At 35.7% G+C, this 16,405-nt stretch overlaps 2 protein-coding genes across 15 annotated transcripts in view; one reads left to right on the top strand and one right to left on the bottom strand.

Annotated features, from left to right (window-relative positions):
- PATJ (PATJ crumbs cell polarity complex component) overlaps window positions 1-16,405 on the top strand; it is a 358,484-nt gene that overhangs the window by 155,372 nt on the left and 186,707 nt on the right. For all 14 annotated transcript variants that reach the window (XR_011995974.1, XM_072730762.1, XM_072730764.1 and 11 more), the window contains exon 27: window positions 5,748-5,847. Coding sequence is in view for 13 of the 14 variants with exons in the window: in XM_072730762.1 (XP_072586863.1) it covers window positions 5,748-5,847 (100 nt within the window). In the remaining variant the exon portion in view is untranslated. The remainder of the gene's footprint in view (window positions 1-5,747; window positions 5,848-16,405) is intronic.
- Window positions 8,264-8,714, bottom strand: LOC112926081 (small EDRK-rich factor 1). The gene is given in 2 exon segments (XM_026006970.2): window positions 8,264-8,529; window positions 8,531-8,714. Coding segments are annotated over 2 exon segments (186 nt in total). The 5' UTR covers window positions 8,632-8,714; the 3' UTR covers window positions 8,264-8,444.

The raw sequence follows: 16,405 nt of genomic DNA, 5'->3' as shown, positions 1-16,405 counted from the left end.
TCTCTGGCTTCAGGTCACCAGGAATTTGCACATGCCCTCTGGGCAAGTGCCACGGTCCTGTGCCCCACTTTACCTTATGATTTAGGATTTATGGTTGTTTCTGGCTTCAGTCACAAGTTACAAAAGCACATTTTTGAAATTTTATCTGTCATCTTTATCTGGTTAAGATGAATTTCTCAGAATATTTAGCCTATCCTATTGCTGGAATTTTGTCAATTCATGTCTTGATTCAAAGATCTGAGCATCCATCAGTGTCTATTGGAAACCTTTAGTGTGGCAGTTACTACTGTGCAGTGGTCTGAGGATATGTAAAGGAAGCAGACAAGATATCCGTCTGCTGATAATAACCACACACAGATGAATAAACTGGTTACTAATTTAATTACTTTTGGGGACAAGGTAATTTAGTTGATTCAGGATAATTCCACATAAGATCCTGGGAAGGAAAAAAGATAAATATATGGTTCTTATCAACTTTGGCCTGTTTCATTAAACCAAACTGAATCTCAATACAAAGCAAGGATATTTGCATTCAAATAAAAAAAATCCAGTAAGAGCTCTGTAATACCAAAACTCCTGAAAGACTGTCCAGCTGAATTCCTTGGTATAGAGAAAAGCTAACCACTAAGTTAAGATTGCAATGAGAGACCAGCATCTGCAGCTCTATTACAGGATGATGTTTCCAGTGGTTACAAGATGTACTTTATAGTATTCAGTGGTTACAAAATGTACTTTACTATGTCTCTTGTCTGAGATTATAGTTGACATGCCAAGCACTATACTACCTTCTGGAATGATGAAGCACCTTTACTCCAAGAGGTGCACTGATGAATGCGACATGTAGTGAAATAAACAAATATAATTATGATGATAGAAGCATGCCCAGGATGCTATGGGGAGCATAGGCAGAGGGATGTTCCCAAATTGGAAAGTCATATGTTACAAATTGCATTAACTCTTTTAAAATCTCTTTTAAAAGTATCATCATTAGAAATGATTCCTTTTATGCATTTCCTCCTTAATATGAAGGCAGTGCATGTTCTCTAGAATTACTGACAGACAATAAAAAACACCTGAAACAGGGCACCTGAGTGCCCTTGCTCAGCAGCAAGTCCGCTTGAGATTCTCTCTCCTGTCTCCCTCTGTTCCTCCCACTACTTGCTTGCCGCCCCCACACACCAAAATAAGTAAATAAACCTTAAAAAAAAAAAAAAGTACCTGGAACCAATACTAGGAGAGGTTTAGGCTAGAAATCTAAATTTTGACTGGAGATCTTTTTTTTTTTAAGAGAGTGTGACTAAGAAACTAAATTACCCTCCCCCCTAAAAAAATCCACAAACAGGTCTTGAATAAATTCCTAGTTTTTTTTTTCTTGTTTTTCTCAATTCACCATTTTCTGTGCTGTTTTTTCATCATGGAGTGTGAAATGACAGGCCATAGGATTCATAGATATACTAATATTAACTACTGCTCATAACTCTTCTTTATTTTCCTTCTAAAATTGTCTTCAGGGCCGCCTGGGTGGCTCAGCGGTTGAGCATCTGCCTTTAGCTCAGGTAGTGATTCCGGGGCCCTGGGATTGAGGCCAACATCAGGCTCCCTGTGGGGAGCCAGCATCTCACCCTGCCAGTGTCTCTGCCTCTCTCTCTCTATCTCTCTCTCTCTGTGTGTCTCTCATGAATAAAGAAATAAATAATCCTAAAAATATATATTTAAAAATTGTCTTCATTGTTACTTCATATTCTCTTTGTCTTAAAGGAGTCATGGACACTCAGACAACTGGGAGATGTTCATTCCCAGAGAAGTAGTCTCCTGCTGTTAGTTCTCTTCATTTTCTTTTTATGTACAACCCAAATGAAAGTGTTGTCTCCCACCAAACATAATAGTCCCTAAAAAGGCAGTCATGTTAAATTTATTAAAACGTGTCTATCCCAAATAAGTATTTAAATTGAGTACATTTTATTATATGTAAATTATACCTCCATAAGGTTGATGTGAAGACATGCATCTATTTCAAGTGAGAATTCTAGACATACTAGAGCTTGGGGCTAAGGAGAACTTCATGAAAGTTTTTGCAAAGATCAAAATGATTTCTTGTGATCCTCATAGTGGCACTTAGAATGTTACAAGATGTGTTCTTTGATTATTCTTAAAAAAAAAAAAAAGATTTTATTTATTTATTTATTTGAGAGAAAGAGCATGAGTGGGGTGAGGGGCAGAGGGAGAAGCAGACTCCCCACTGAGCAGGAAGCCTTACTCAGGGCTCAATTGCCAGATTCCAGGATCATGACCTAAGCCAGCCAGGTGCCCCAACTCTTTGATTATTCTTAACACAAACAGGTAATACAGTGTTCTATCATGATATTCCACATTGAGCTGGGTCTTACAATTGGCTAATAATTATCTGCCATGTGTAAAATTTGTGATATTCTCTGATATATATATATATATATATATATATATATATATATATATACATATATATGTGTGTGTGTATATATATACATAAACAGCATGTAGACATGTGGAATGTGGAGATCATGCAACATTGGTATAAATATTTTTATAGTGTTACATATTTTTGCTTGCTTTATATACCACATCAATAAGATCAAGAATATCAGGGAGAATGTATAGCTGTTTCTAAATTTAAATTACCAAATCACTTTTTTTTTTTAAGATTTTATTTATTTATTCATGAGAGACAAAGAGAGGCAGAGACACAGGCTGAGGGTGAAGCAGGCTCCATGGAGGGAGCCTGACATGGGACTTGATCCTGTGTCTCCAGGATCACACCCTGGACCTAAGGTAGTGCTAAACTGCTGAGCCACCCGGGCTGCCAAATCACTTTGATTTTGTGAATCTGGATTGTAAAATGCTTCTGAGTTAGTGGTTTCTGTAAAAAGGGATTTTGGTTTTTAATTAAAAGGCTGTCATATCTAAGGTAATATGAGTTTAGTTTTACTATTTTTCAGAAAACTCTGGAAATACTAGATTTAAATAATGCTTATTAATCTCTACAAATGGATCAGAAAGAGATTTTTTTCCAATTTATTAGCACCTATCTGAAGGTAAGGAAATATTTTTCACAGTGAGAAGTAAGGGCTTTTCTCAGTTTCAGATACGCAGTGCACTTTCAGCTTCTATCCTGTAGCTTTAGCCATACAACAAATGTAGTCATAAAAATGCACAAAACCACTGGTATATATGTCAAAAAGTTACTCTTTCCAGTGGACTCAAGACCTGCTATACAAAATAATAAAAATATAAATAAATAAATAAATAAATAAATAAATAAATAAATAACCTGCTATACAGAAAACACCCAACAGGCAAACAAAGACTAACATTTGCTGTTGTCGCTCAACCTATAGAGAATAGATCCCTCTAGAACCAATATATAATAGATTCTCAAATACCACTAAATTGTCAGACCATAAAACCAAACTCCACTTATTGCTGCTACTAATGGGAAATAGCTTGCAGCACAAGTGCATATCAGAACCAAACTTGGCTTAGTATCAGAAACAAAATCATAGGGTTGGAAATTAGAGAAATAGAGTCAAAAAGCCAAAGTTCTGTTGTTACTGAGGATTTACTGTGGGTGCCAAGAAATCATGTATGTGGGCTTAAAGCAGTTCATGAATTGCATTATTTCAGGCATCACTGTTTAACTGGTTCTGGAAGGTGAGTCTACTTGAACATCTCAGTGGGACTTCCATAACTGACAAAGTATAATTTAAGAAAAAAAAAGTAACCTATAAAATTATGCAAAATGTACAGTTATTTACTTAACTCCTTAACGAGGGAATCAACAAGATGGTTAGTCTGGTTCAGAGAGAATTAGAATGAAATATTTATTAATTGTTCAAAGAAAGATTGCATTAAGTTAGATTCAAATTTAGATACAAAACCAGTTAACATCTTACAGGGCAATAAAAACTATCACCTTTGGAGTTATCCTTTCTACAGGACTAAAATAATTTGCATCTCTACCAGTCAGAATTAATATGCACTGCTATTGGACAAGAACCTTTTCCACCATGGTCATTTTTCTGAAAGTCAATATGTTAGAAGATCTAATTAGCATGACTGACAACTAGTGTTTTACTCATTCAACATATATTTAAAGAAGGCCTGTTTTGTACCAGGCCCTGTTCACAGAGTTGAGAATACCACACTGTTGGTCTCTGCCCTCAAGGAGATTATATTCATTTGGCCATATTGTTTGTCCCTTGCTCCAGCCTTCATTGCCACAGAGGGAACCAGGCCCTGCCTACAACCTTCCCCCCTGTGCAGTAGAAAGATGCCCCATGCATATGACAACCCACATTCAAGCTCTACACTGACCAAGACATGCTTATCCTATATTCTTTTCAAGAGTGCCAGTAGAAGTTATTTTAATAAATTGGTGGTATAAACAGTTTCCTCTTAAATATATTTTGAAAACCCCATTAAAGAGAATTCATCTCTCAGTAGTAAAACCTGGCTGTTGTACCAAGTATTGTCTTTGACCTACAACGTTCTGGTTCTAAGGAGAAGGTTTACTGAAAGTAATTAATTTGCCTTTTTTTACTCTTCATTTAACTCACTTTTAAGGTTTTCCAAGCAAGGATAAAGACATAGCATGATCACATTTCTGTATTCTTTTGTCGCTTAATAGGCATTTTATATTTGGTGTCTTCTCTTCATCACTCCTGCGTTTCATTGATTTTTGGATATTCTATGTATAGATGAAGTACTGCTTTGATTAGTTAGACATTATCTTAAATAAATTTGGGTGTGTGTTTTTGTTTATGGATCCCAGAGAGTGTTTTCTGCTTTGGAGGAATTTATTACATGCCTGCTTTCTGTAATGGACCAGTCATTGTCCATTTACTGGAGTGTATCCTGCCATTAGTGGTTTTGTCATATAAAGCATAATTGAATGTACTCTACTGAAGTCCTGTAGCAAAACAAATCTTAATCCAGTTATTTTGGTATTTGTGGAGTGCTTGGGTCTATCGGCTCCTGTTCTTTTTAGCAGCTTGGATCTCTGTAAACTTTAGCATGTTTTATTTTTCCCAGCGTTCAAGAAAATCTTTACGTTCTGTGAAGGTAATCTGATCATAGAGTTTTATTCTACTTTAGTTAAGTTTGAACCAAATGTTTATGTGCTGTATCATTTGGTGTGTAAATTTAAAGAGTAGTTACACAGAGGTACAAAAGTATTCATTATAAAGATTTCTTTCTTTTTTAAAACAGTAAAATGTGTGTTGACTCTAAGTTACAGATGAATATTTTCTTAGAAAACGTTGGTATTTCAACTATTTTTTTTCAACTCTTTTTTAAAGAATGAAATCTGTACCTTCTACAATTGAATGAACAGTGTAAATGTAGAATTAATACAGTGGATAGTTTTTGCATTTATGTTAAAATGTCTTTCATTTGGATTATTTGGTTCATAATACTGTAAATAAAATATATATAATTGGCTTTCTCACTGGGGAAAGGAATACATTATTCCAGGTAGGTCAACAGTCTTAAATGCTGTGCTTTTGAATTCCTGTTTTCTGTAGTGGTGTGCTTACATCACAGAGTCACTTACAAAATAAATATAAGAAAATAAATTGTTTTACAATCCTTGTTATGTGACTGAAGTTGGATGCAATCAAAATATTTCCAGGTTATCTTTTTATCCTGTTTGTCGTTGAGGATGAGGATTGTGCAAAGTCAATTAACCCTTCTCTCAAATTTTGCATTTCCAGAGACAAGGAACTCCTCCACCTCCAATGAAACTGCCACCTCCTTACAAAGCTCCGTCTGATGACAGTGATGAAAATGAAGAAGAATATGCATTTACTAACAGTGAGTTTCTTTTCATTATTTGAAGTGAATGCAGAATTTATTAAATTGTGCTTTCGGGAGTATTGTCAATTATCAAATGCAAGGCTGTAGGTTCTTAGAAAATGTGTATAAGCATATATTGCTGAAAAGGAAATGTTGCATCTCCTTAACTTTTGTGGCTTTATTTTCTTAAACTTTCCTCCTTTACACTAATATACAGCAAATAATCAAAGGCCTTAAACTATTTTATCTATATTTCCTCCTAGTTTTACTATTTGGCTATGAATGCAGGAATGCTAAGAAGTCCTTTAACTTGCAGTTTGGCCTACAGTAATCCGAGTTAGATGTGGATGTCAGCTCTTGATTATTTGCTGTATTCAAATTGATGGTGATGTTGCTAATGCAAAATTAGAAAAGCCACCAAGTCATATTTTCTCCTTTAGAATTCCTTTCATAATTTTATTTGCATTAGTTGTATCAAATATACATTCATACATATATTTAATGGAGGCTTTATTTAAAAGAATTTGCATTTCTTTACGCATGTGAAGTATAGTTAGATCTGATTGCTATTTTACATAGAATTTCTTTTGGGGGATGAAAATACCCTAAAATTAGATTTTGATGATGATTGCACATTTTGTGAATATAGTAAAATCTACAGGATTATATATTTAAATGGATGGGTTTCATAGTTTATGAAATAAGTATACATATGTTCTTTTAAAGATAATCTTGTTCCCTTCACAATTTAGAAAAAGAATTTGATATAGATAACAAAAGAGTTAAAATTCTGGCTGTCGCACTTCTTAGTGTATGACCTTCAGCATGCCCTCTTCTATAAAAATCATGTTTCTACCTTTAGAGAGGGGTGTTGGAAAGATTAAAATAAGGTGATAGAGCCTTTAGCCTGCCACATAGTGAAATTTCAACAAGTATTCTTATAGCTCTTACTAATAATTATTATGTTGATTTTATAACTTGATATTTTTCTAAATTTAGTAGTTAGGTATGTAAGTTTAAATATAAATAGATATGTTTATAATCATTTAATTGGCTTCGTAAAAAATTGATTTGCACTTTCGTTTTATAGAACGATTTATGCATTATTTTCTTCATTTATTCAGCAAATCTTTGTTGAAAGCCAACTGCTTTTTACTAACAGTGTTAAGTAAGTCTGTTATGAAATAAATAAAACATAGCTCCTTTTTTCTTGTTGGGGTCACCAACCTGGAAGGGAGGATACAAAAGTGTCGGAACAAAATTTGATAAATATGCTATAGTGCCTTGGTTCTCAACCTCTCTTTCAGAGTTACACATGATGGACATGATTGATATGTGTATGCACACGTGTTACATAATCCCTTGTTCTGATACAGGTATTAGGACAGCTGCAGCAGAGTGGAGATACCTCGTTGGTTATTCATAATTTCTGGGATGCTAGAATGCCCATATTTGCATAGTTGCTAGGAAATCTGCTTTAGGTGTGTGACTAAGATTGTGTTCTAATTCTAGTTCCATTTAGTTGTGAATTCATGGACAAGTTAATTAACCCCTTCATGGCTCACACACTTCCCTAGGGGGAAGGGATGAGTGTGATAACCTTCCTCATAGGATTGTTAGGATATGAGCAGAAAAGCATATGAGGAGCTTGGTATAAGGACTGTGATAGCTGTCAACACTGATGTCCATGTGCCGGGCCTTTATGTATTATTAACTCAGTCAACATACTGACCTGTGAGGTCTCTAATTATACGAACAAAGAAACTGAGGCTCAGAGAAATTAAGGAATATGTCCAAGGTTACACAGTGAGGAAGTAGTAGAAATGTAATTTAAACCCAGATACTCTGGCTCTAGAGCCTACACTCTCATCTATACTTCCCATTAGTTAAATCTCATCTACTATTGCAGAGGTCTGTACAAAGGACTTGGGGATATCTAGTGAATATCACTTTGAGGCCGTAGGATAGAATAGTAGCAGCACCCTCCCCAGAGGTCCAGTCATGTACATGTGTGTTCACACATGTGCACAAACACATTCACAACATTCATGGGGTTCAGGAAAGACACCGATTTACACTGCAGGCAGAAAAACACTTCTAATTCTAAATCATCTTCTGACTATAACATTTCACAGATTCACTAGCAAATATGTTTGAGCTGTGAGTATGGCTTCCCATTTGTCTTTGCTCCCTAATTTTTTCCTTCCTAGCATACTTTTCCCTTCCCATTTTACTGCCATTGAATTCACTGTTAACCTCTTTTTTAGAAGAGTTTGAACTGTATGGAGTATTTATTAGGTAGTTCACATTTCAAATGTAGGTGAGCATACACCTCTAGCCTCTAGCTTTCTTATATTTCTCTAGCTTTCTTATATTTCTCTAGGTGAGCATACACCTCTAGCCTCTAGCTTTCTTTTTTTTTTTTTTTCACATGCACAGTTAGTGTTTTATTATTTGAAGAATGGTTATGAAACATTACACTAAGTCAGGCTGAAAGGTAAAGTCTAAAATAGTTTTGTAAGGATATAACATATGATTGTTCGCTCCACAAAATTTTGACCTTAGAGCCTATGATACACCTAGTTGGCAGTAGCACCCAGGTTTTTCCATAGTCATCATTTTTCTCTTGCCTGCATAGACTTCTTCTCATTAGCTGCCTTCTGCTTTTGTTGCATTATCTCAGAGTCCCTCTGCTTTCTGAGAGGTGGTCAAGCTATCTTCTTTTCTTTTTCCCTTGCTAATTTCCTGGGATTTCTTCATGTTTTTCTGGCGGGTGAGTTCTCGCTGGTTTCCTCGGGCCATGCCGACGGCGGCCCCGCCGGGGAGAGAGCTCCGCGCAAGAGCAACCGCCTCCAGACAGGCTCAGAGGCCGTCCACACCCGCCGCCCGGGCGCCTCTAGCTTTCTTATATTTCTTTGTGAAAGGGATCCCATGACTTTTTCTTTGTTTCTTAACTCTTGTTAAATGAGTGCTCCGCTCCTCTATCCAAAATTAAGAGTAGATCGGTTCACTGTTTTATCAGATTCTTATTGTCACAAAACTAAGTATTTCTTTTTACAGTTGTGAAGGGATGATTTTCTAACTCTCCCATGGTCCAGGACTTTGAAGGGGATAGCAGGAATCTAAGCCCTAGGCCCATCAGGAAGTGGTGATTGTATTAGATCATAGACATAGGATACATAGAATTTTAAAGTACAGTTAAAATCGGATTTGGGGGAACTTTGGTAAGTTACTTATTCATAAACTTCATCCTGCCAGAAAATGTTTATTGAGTGGATATTATAGGTGGGCAGACATTGTTCTAGGTATTGGGAAGAACACAGCAGGGCACAAGATCTCTCTTTATATTAGCTTATATTCCAGCAGAGAGAAAGATTATAAACAATAAGATAGTTAAAATATTGATAAATAGTTTAAATAAAATAAAACAGCATAGTGTGAGAATAAATGCTTTGGAGGAGTCGACATTAAGTGGAATGGGAAAGAAAGGCCAAGATAAGGCCAAAGTGACCAGAAGGAACCAGACATACGAACAGCTGGCTTAAGATGTTCCTATAGGTCAGATTTTTTCTTTCAGATTGTGATCCATAGTAACCTATATATTTTACTTAACAATGAAGTATAGATGACTTACATGCATATATAATTTTAAAAAAAGGTTTCACAGAATACTACTGTTTTTTTTAATACTACTTAGTTTTATAACATATGAAGAATGTTATTGTTTTTCTATTTTTTTTTTTTTTAAGATTTTATTTATTTATTTGCGAGGGAGAGTGAGAAAGCACAAGCAGGGGGTAGTGGCAGAGGCACAGGTACAGAGACAGGGACAGGGAGAAGCAATCTGAGCAGGGAGCCCAAAGCCATGCAGGGCTTGATCCCAAGACCCTGGAATCTTGACTTGAGCTGAAGGCAGAGCTTAACTGACAGAGCCACCCAGGCACCCCTGTTTCATTTTTTAAAATACTGTTTGTAAGTCAGTTTATTGCTTGACTGACTAATGAGTCTCAACATGCAGTGTGAAAAGCACTAGTCTAGAGCTCTGGTTTTCAAACTTCAGAGCTCATCCAAAGCAACAAAAGAGCTTGTTAAAGCACTAGTTGCTGGGCCCACTCCTAATTTCTGATTTTTTACATCTGCGAGGACTGGATAGTTTCTCTTTCTAATAATTTCCCAGGCGATGGTGATACTTCCCTTCCAGAGATCATATTCTGGAAACCATTGATCTAGCTGGTATTCAAAATCATAGGAGGTGCTTAGGCGTGATGTGTAGAAAGCAACTAACTATTACTTTGGGAAGCAAACCCAGCATGAGCTTTGTGGACCAACAGAGGAGCATCCTAGCATAAAACATTTCCATGAGACTGTGGACTTAGGCTGTTTAAAAGAAGAACGTGTTTCAAGAAGGGTTTTGTCACTGAACTTCAGTAGCCAAATGTGGGATGATACTGAGAGGTTGAGGAGGTTAGAATCATGGGAGTAATCACTGAACTTAGCAATATATAACTGATAAGAAGAAAAGGAATACTTGATAAAATAATGATTGTAAAGTTTGTTAGAATTAAATGTTACAAATAGCATAGAAAGTGGTATATGATAGATATTTGCATCATAGATCCCTTATCTTCCATAGTTGGACATAATTCATGACATCTTGCTGTCTAATTATAGGAAGTCTGTATCCATCAACTGAACAAAAAGTGCTTAAATTTTAATTAAGATTTATAATCTACATAAATGCCTAGCTGTTGAAAAACTACCATTTATCAGTCCTGCAGGATTTGTCAAAGGGAGGTTACCAATGGTGCAGAACTTCAGACTTCACTTTATGCTAATAATCTTTAATACTTAAATTTGTAAGGTCTTGTCAAAAGTTCAGGATCACTGAGGGCATGAAGTGTCACTCAGTTCACTATCACATGATGACTTTCAAATCTTCATTTTTAGCCATAACCTCTCTCTTATCCTGACCTGGTTCCAGTTGGCTGTTGGAAATATACCACGTTGGGGCTCCTGGGTGGCATGGTCAGTTGGTTAAGCATCAACTCTTGATGTTGCTCAGGTCATGATCTCAGAGTGAGATCAAGTACCGCATCCTGGCTTTGTGCTCATCGAGGTGTTTGCTTCCCTTCTAACCTCTCCCTCTGCCCCTCCCCATGCTCTCTGAAACAAATGAATCTTTAAAAAATATATATATATGTATGTATTTAATACAGACACACACACACACACACACACACACACAAACATACACAATGTCTTTTTTCCACTAGCACTTTAAATCTTTTGTGCAAAACCAAATGTGTTTCTTCCTGAAGGCTGACCTTTTTCCTTAAATTCTCAGTTTTTCATAAAGTCCTTACCCCAAACTAATACTTCACTTCTGTTTTTTATTTCTCTTCCTAGATTAATCTTCATTCTCAATCTCTCCCATGTTTGTAGCTTCCTTTGCATTTTTGTTGCCACAATTTTAATAACTAGATTGTTGTAATCACAATTTAGTGAGTACCTACTGTGTCAGACATTTTCTCCAAACATTTAAATGCTTTCTCATTTGATTTACATTAGAGTCTTTGAAAGGAGATCTTATCTTTTCTGCTGATTTCAGCTTAATCTCACCTTCTTTGGAAAACCTGGCCTCCTTATTGGCCTCCTTATTCTAATAAATATTCTTGTATTTTTTTATAGCACTTAACAAAATGTGATTATTTATGTGATTATTAGTTTAATATCTTTCTCGATCCTACAAGTTCCATGAGTCTATGAATCCTCTCTGTTTTGGCCTGGCACAGTATAGAAACTCAGTATTTTGGCCAAGTTAATGACTGAGGGTATGTGACTTGCATATGATGGTGGGAGTGTGATGAAAATCCAGGTGTGCTTGTAGTGCTTTAGAGATCTCCTTTCCACTGAGCTCCACCATTTGTCTAGTTTCAGAGCCTTCTGTCCAGAACAGCTTGCCTTCTCTCTCCTAGTATGTCACCCCTCACCTTATGTAAAAGTATTGATCCCTAAGGAGAGAAGCTACTATCTCTAAAAAGTCCTGCTTTGTTCACTTTTGATCCCAGATATTAATTGCTTTTACTTCACCTGGTTTTCCTAACCTGTTGGTATTCATTCTTTCAACAACATTTTTAAACATCAGGGAGCAGAAGGTTTTGGAATGACTTTTTTGTAACCTTTAAGAAAGTGATCATAAAGAAACAGTGGAAATCATACAAAGACATGTCTCTTGATGCATATTAGGTTCTAGAAACTCAGAATATAATTGACTTCTTTGACACTTGGCTTTTAAGTGGTATAGCAAAGATGTGAATGGAACTACATACTGAAGGCCTCTTAAAGCTGTTTTTTTAACACTTTAATATGTTATATAATATTTGTTAAAAAGCATATATTCGGGTTATGAAGCATAATAAAATTATCCTATGAGTTACACCATGCAAATAAAAATTAGATTACTAACATCTTGCATTTTTGTGTTTTACTTTGTTTTATTTCATTTTTTCAAAGATTGGATAATATTAGCTAAGACCGTCTGAAATGTGATATATTAGCAAATTATTCAGAGTCACAATATTTGTAAGTTTAGAGGGGTTGCCTTTTTAGAAAATAAGAGCTTTTTTGGGATATAATTCACATTACTATATAATTCATTAAATCCGTTTTGTATTTGCAAATAAAAATGGTCTAGAAATAAACCTAGGTATCAAGAATTTAGAACATAAACAGTGTTCTTTTTTGAAATAGCAGAAATAGGGGTGCCTAGGTGGCTCAGTCGGTTAAGCATCTGCCTTTGGCTCAGGTCATTATCCCGGGGTCCTGGAATCGAGTGCCGCTTTGGGCTTCCTGCTCAGCAGTGAGACTGCTTCTCCCTCCCCCCACCCCGTTTGTGCTCTTTCTCACTTTCTTTCTATCTCTCAAATAAGTAAAATCTTTAAAAAAAATAGAAATAGGATTGATTATTCAATGAATGATGGGGTATATGATAATTAGAGGGGAAATATAAAATTAGAATTTAATTTTGAATATTGTTTGCTTCTAAAAGCTGAAACCATAATAATACTATAAAAAGTCTATGTAAGATTTAGAAAACCATAATCTTGGTACAAGGAAAGGCCTTTCATATTGTTATACTAACACTATAAAGGAAAAACATCATGTTTGCTTACATAAAAATTGAAAACAATTATAACAATAAATATATGTCTTTAAACAATATGACTACCAATAAATATTCAAAATGTTCTTGGTCATTCTCCAACAAAATTTATATCCTGATGTAGAAATAATTTATCCATGTATAAAAAATAGAGTATGAAAAGTAGGAGATAATAAAAAATATGTATATATGTATACGTAAATATATATACATGTCAGAAGAAAAAGACATGTACATCAATAGAAAAGCAAAGATCAGACAGTGTGTAACAAGAACTAGATTTGCACAACATATAGGAAAAGTCTTCTCAGCCTTACTGATAATGAGAGATATGTAAATTAATCAGATTTTTTTTACCTACCAGATAACTTAGGATTTTAACATAAAAACACAATTAATATGTTATTAATTATTAATTAAAAACTAATTAAATTTAAACTATTAATTACAATTATTAATTAAAAACATAATTAATATTGCTCATTGTTGGAGAGGTTGTAGAAAAATAGAAGTACTTATTTACTGTTTGCAGGAATATGAATTCCTGTATCACTTTCTGGAGACCCATTTGGCAGCACAGTTAAGAAATTTAAATGTGCATGTTCTTTGATTGAATAATTCAGCTTCCAGTGAAATAGCCTAAGGGATTCATTGCCCATGTGAATAGATGTGAATAGATGTGTCTGTATATGTATATGTGTATGTACCTACAAAGATGTGTCCTGCTGCATTTTTCGCTAACGGCACTTATAGCGGTGTATGGTTTTTTTTTCCTTTTTTTTATGATAGTCACAGAGAGAGAGAGAGGCAGAGACATAGGGAGAGGGAGAAGCAGGCTCCATGCACTGGGAGCCCGACGTGGGATTCAATCCCGGGTCTCCAGGATCGCGCCCTGGGCCAAAGGCAGGCGCTAAACCGCTGCGCCACCCAGGGTTCCCAGCAGTGTATGTTATGTTTAAGTAATATGTAAAAAACCTTGATTAAGTCACTTAGTCTTTAAACATTTGTAGTCATCTGACTTGAATCAGATGGAGATACTAATAGTACTCCTTTCACTGAGTTGCTATGAGAGCCTAGAAGACATAATGTGTATAAAACCCTTATATAGGAAGTGACACATATCAAGTATTCCAGAGATATTGGCTACTACTCTTTATTATTGTCAGTAGTACTAAAACCTTCTTCAGTGTTTGCCATATATTGCCACTACAGAATGAAATTTCTGCAGGCCCTTGTGTGGCTCAGTCGGTTAAGTGTCCAACTCTTGATCTCAGCTCAGGTCTTGATCTCAGGGTAGTGAGTTCAAGCACCATGTTGGGCTCCACACTAGGTATGGAGCCTACTTTAAAAATTTAAAAAAAAAAAAAAAGAATAAAATTTATCACATATGTATATATTAAAATTCTACTACAACTTACCATAGCTTAATTTTTTAAATGTTTACCAGTTTTTTAACATCATTAAACAACTCTGTACAACTGGGCTACTCTCTGATCACCATTATGTGCTGTGACGCTGTTACTCTTCCACTTTCAGTTGAGACCACTGGAAGAGAAAGGCATTTTGGAGTACTTCCTTTTTCTTGAGTGTTTTTCTCTTTCTACTCTTTATTTTCTTTGGACTCAAAGTAGAATTATCATAGAAGTATTTGCTTATGACTTTGTAATATTTTTCTTCCGATGGAATTTTTACCATTGCAGGATTGACATTTTACTTTTACTTCATTGCTCTCAATGTGGGAAAATATATAGGAGAATTAAAAATGTAGCTTTCAGGGTAACCCCGGTGGCTCAGCTGTTTAGCGTCGCCTTCAGCCCAGGGCGTGATCCTGGAGTCCTGGGATCGAGTCCCACGTCGGGCTCCGTGCGTGGAGCCTGCTTCTCCCTCTGCCTGTGTCTCTGCCTCTCTCTGTGTCTCTCATGAATAAATAAATAAAATCTCTTAAATATATATATATATATAGTATAATATATATATATATATAACTTTCAAAGATTACTTTAATATGAGTGCTAGCTTGCCAAACAATCCTCCAAAGTTTATGACATGACTTAATCTCTCTTATTCTTCCTAGTAGTATTTAAATATTTATGAACTTGTTGATTTACAAAGGTCACAATGTTCTTCACAGAGTTAATTTTCTTGATATTCACATTAACTGTTAATATATTTTCCTACTTAATCTTTTAGAAAATTTCAATTTTTAATACAAAATGTTAGCAGCTTTCACCCTTATCTTTAATTATTTGTAGTAGGTTACTCTTCTAGTAATGAACATTTATTCTTCAGTCAAATGAGAGGATTTCAACATATCAGGCACATAAATTTTTCACTCAAAGTTACATCAAGAATTCTAACCTAGGAATTAACAGTAAATCAAAACGTCAACTTTGAGTTATTGCCATTAATACACAGTTTATTTTATATTGTTAATCCATGCTGTCCAGGGATCACTGATCTTGCATGAGTTCAGAGGGACCTGAGTGACCTCCAAGGTCTTTCAGATCTTTGGCTTTCCAGAAGCCAATGCTGAATCGCAAAATTTAGTCACATTTTAAAGCCAAAGCTGAATTTTGCAGAATCCTTAGTATTTTTTAATTGAAAAAAGTACAAAAGTATGTATAGCAACTACTTTGAGAAGGGAATTTTGAGGAGAATCTACTTTCAAATTTGTTTAATCCACTTGAATTTTGTATAACAAAAACGTTTGGAAGAAAAGAACATTTTGTCTTACAGCTCAACCAGAAAACAACCCAATTTTTAAAAATGGACAAAACCGAAATAACATTTCACCAAAGAAGATAGATAGATGGCTAATAAGCACATAAAAATGCTCAACATTTTTATTAGGGAAATACAAATCAAAACCACTACACATTCACAAAAATGGTTTTAAGAAAAACGTGGGCACTACAACTAGAACCCTCATACATTCCTGGTGAGAATGTAAAATGGGTATAACCATGTTGGAAAATAGTTTGGTTATTTCTTAAAAAGTTAAACATGGGGCGCCTGATGGCTGAGTTGGTTAAGCGTGCGACTCTTGATTTCAGCTCAGGTCATGATATCAGGATTGTGACACTGAGCCCCATGTTGGGCTCCAGGCTGGGCAGGGAGCCTGCTTAAGATTCTATCTCTCCCTCTCTCTCTACTCCTCTCCCCATTCCCTCCCTAGTGCATGTGTGCACCTGTACATGCATACTCTCTCTCAAAAATAGTTAAACAGGGACACCTGGGTGGCTCAGCAGCTTAGCGCCTGCCTTCAGCCCAGGGCGTGATCCTGGAGTCCCGGGATCGAGTCCCGCATGGGGCTCCCTGCATGGAGCCTGTTTCTCCCTCTGCCTGTGTCTCTGCCTCTCTCTCTCTCTCTCTCTCTCTCTCTCTCTCTCTCTCTGTCTCTCATGAATAAATAAA

The sequence above is a fragment of the Vulpes vulpes genome, chromosome 12, assembly GCF_048418805.1.
Source record: "Vulpes vulpes isolate BD-2025 chromosome 12, VulVul3, whole genome shotgun sequence".
NCBI lineage: Eukaryota > Metazoa > Chordata > Mammalia > Carnivora > Canidae > Vulpes > Vulpes vulpes.
The sequence above is the reverse complement of the archived record's forward strand: the minus strand, read 5'-3'. Positions and strand labels throughout refer to the sequence as shown.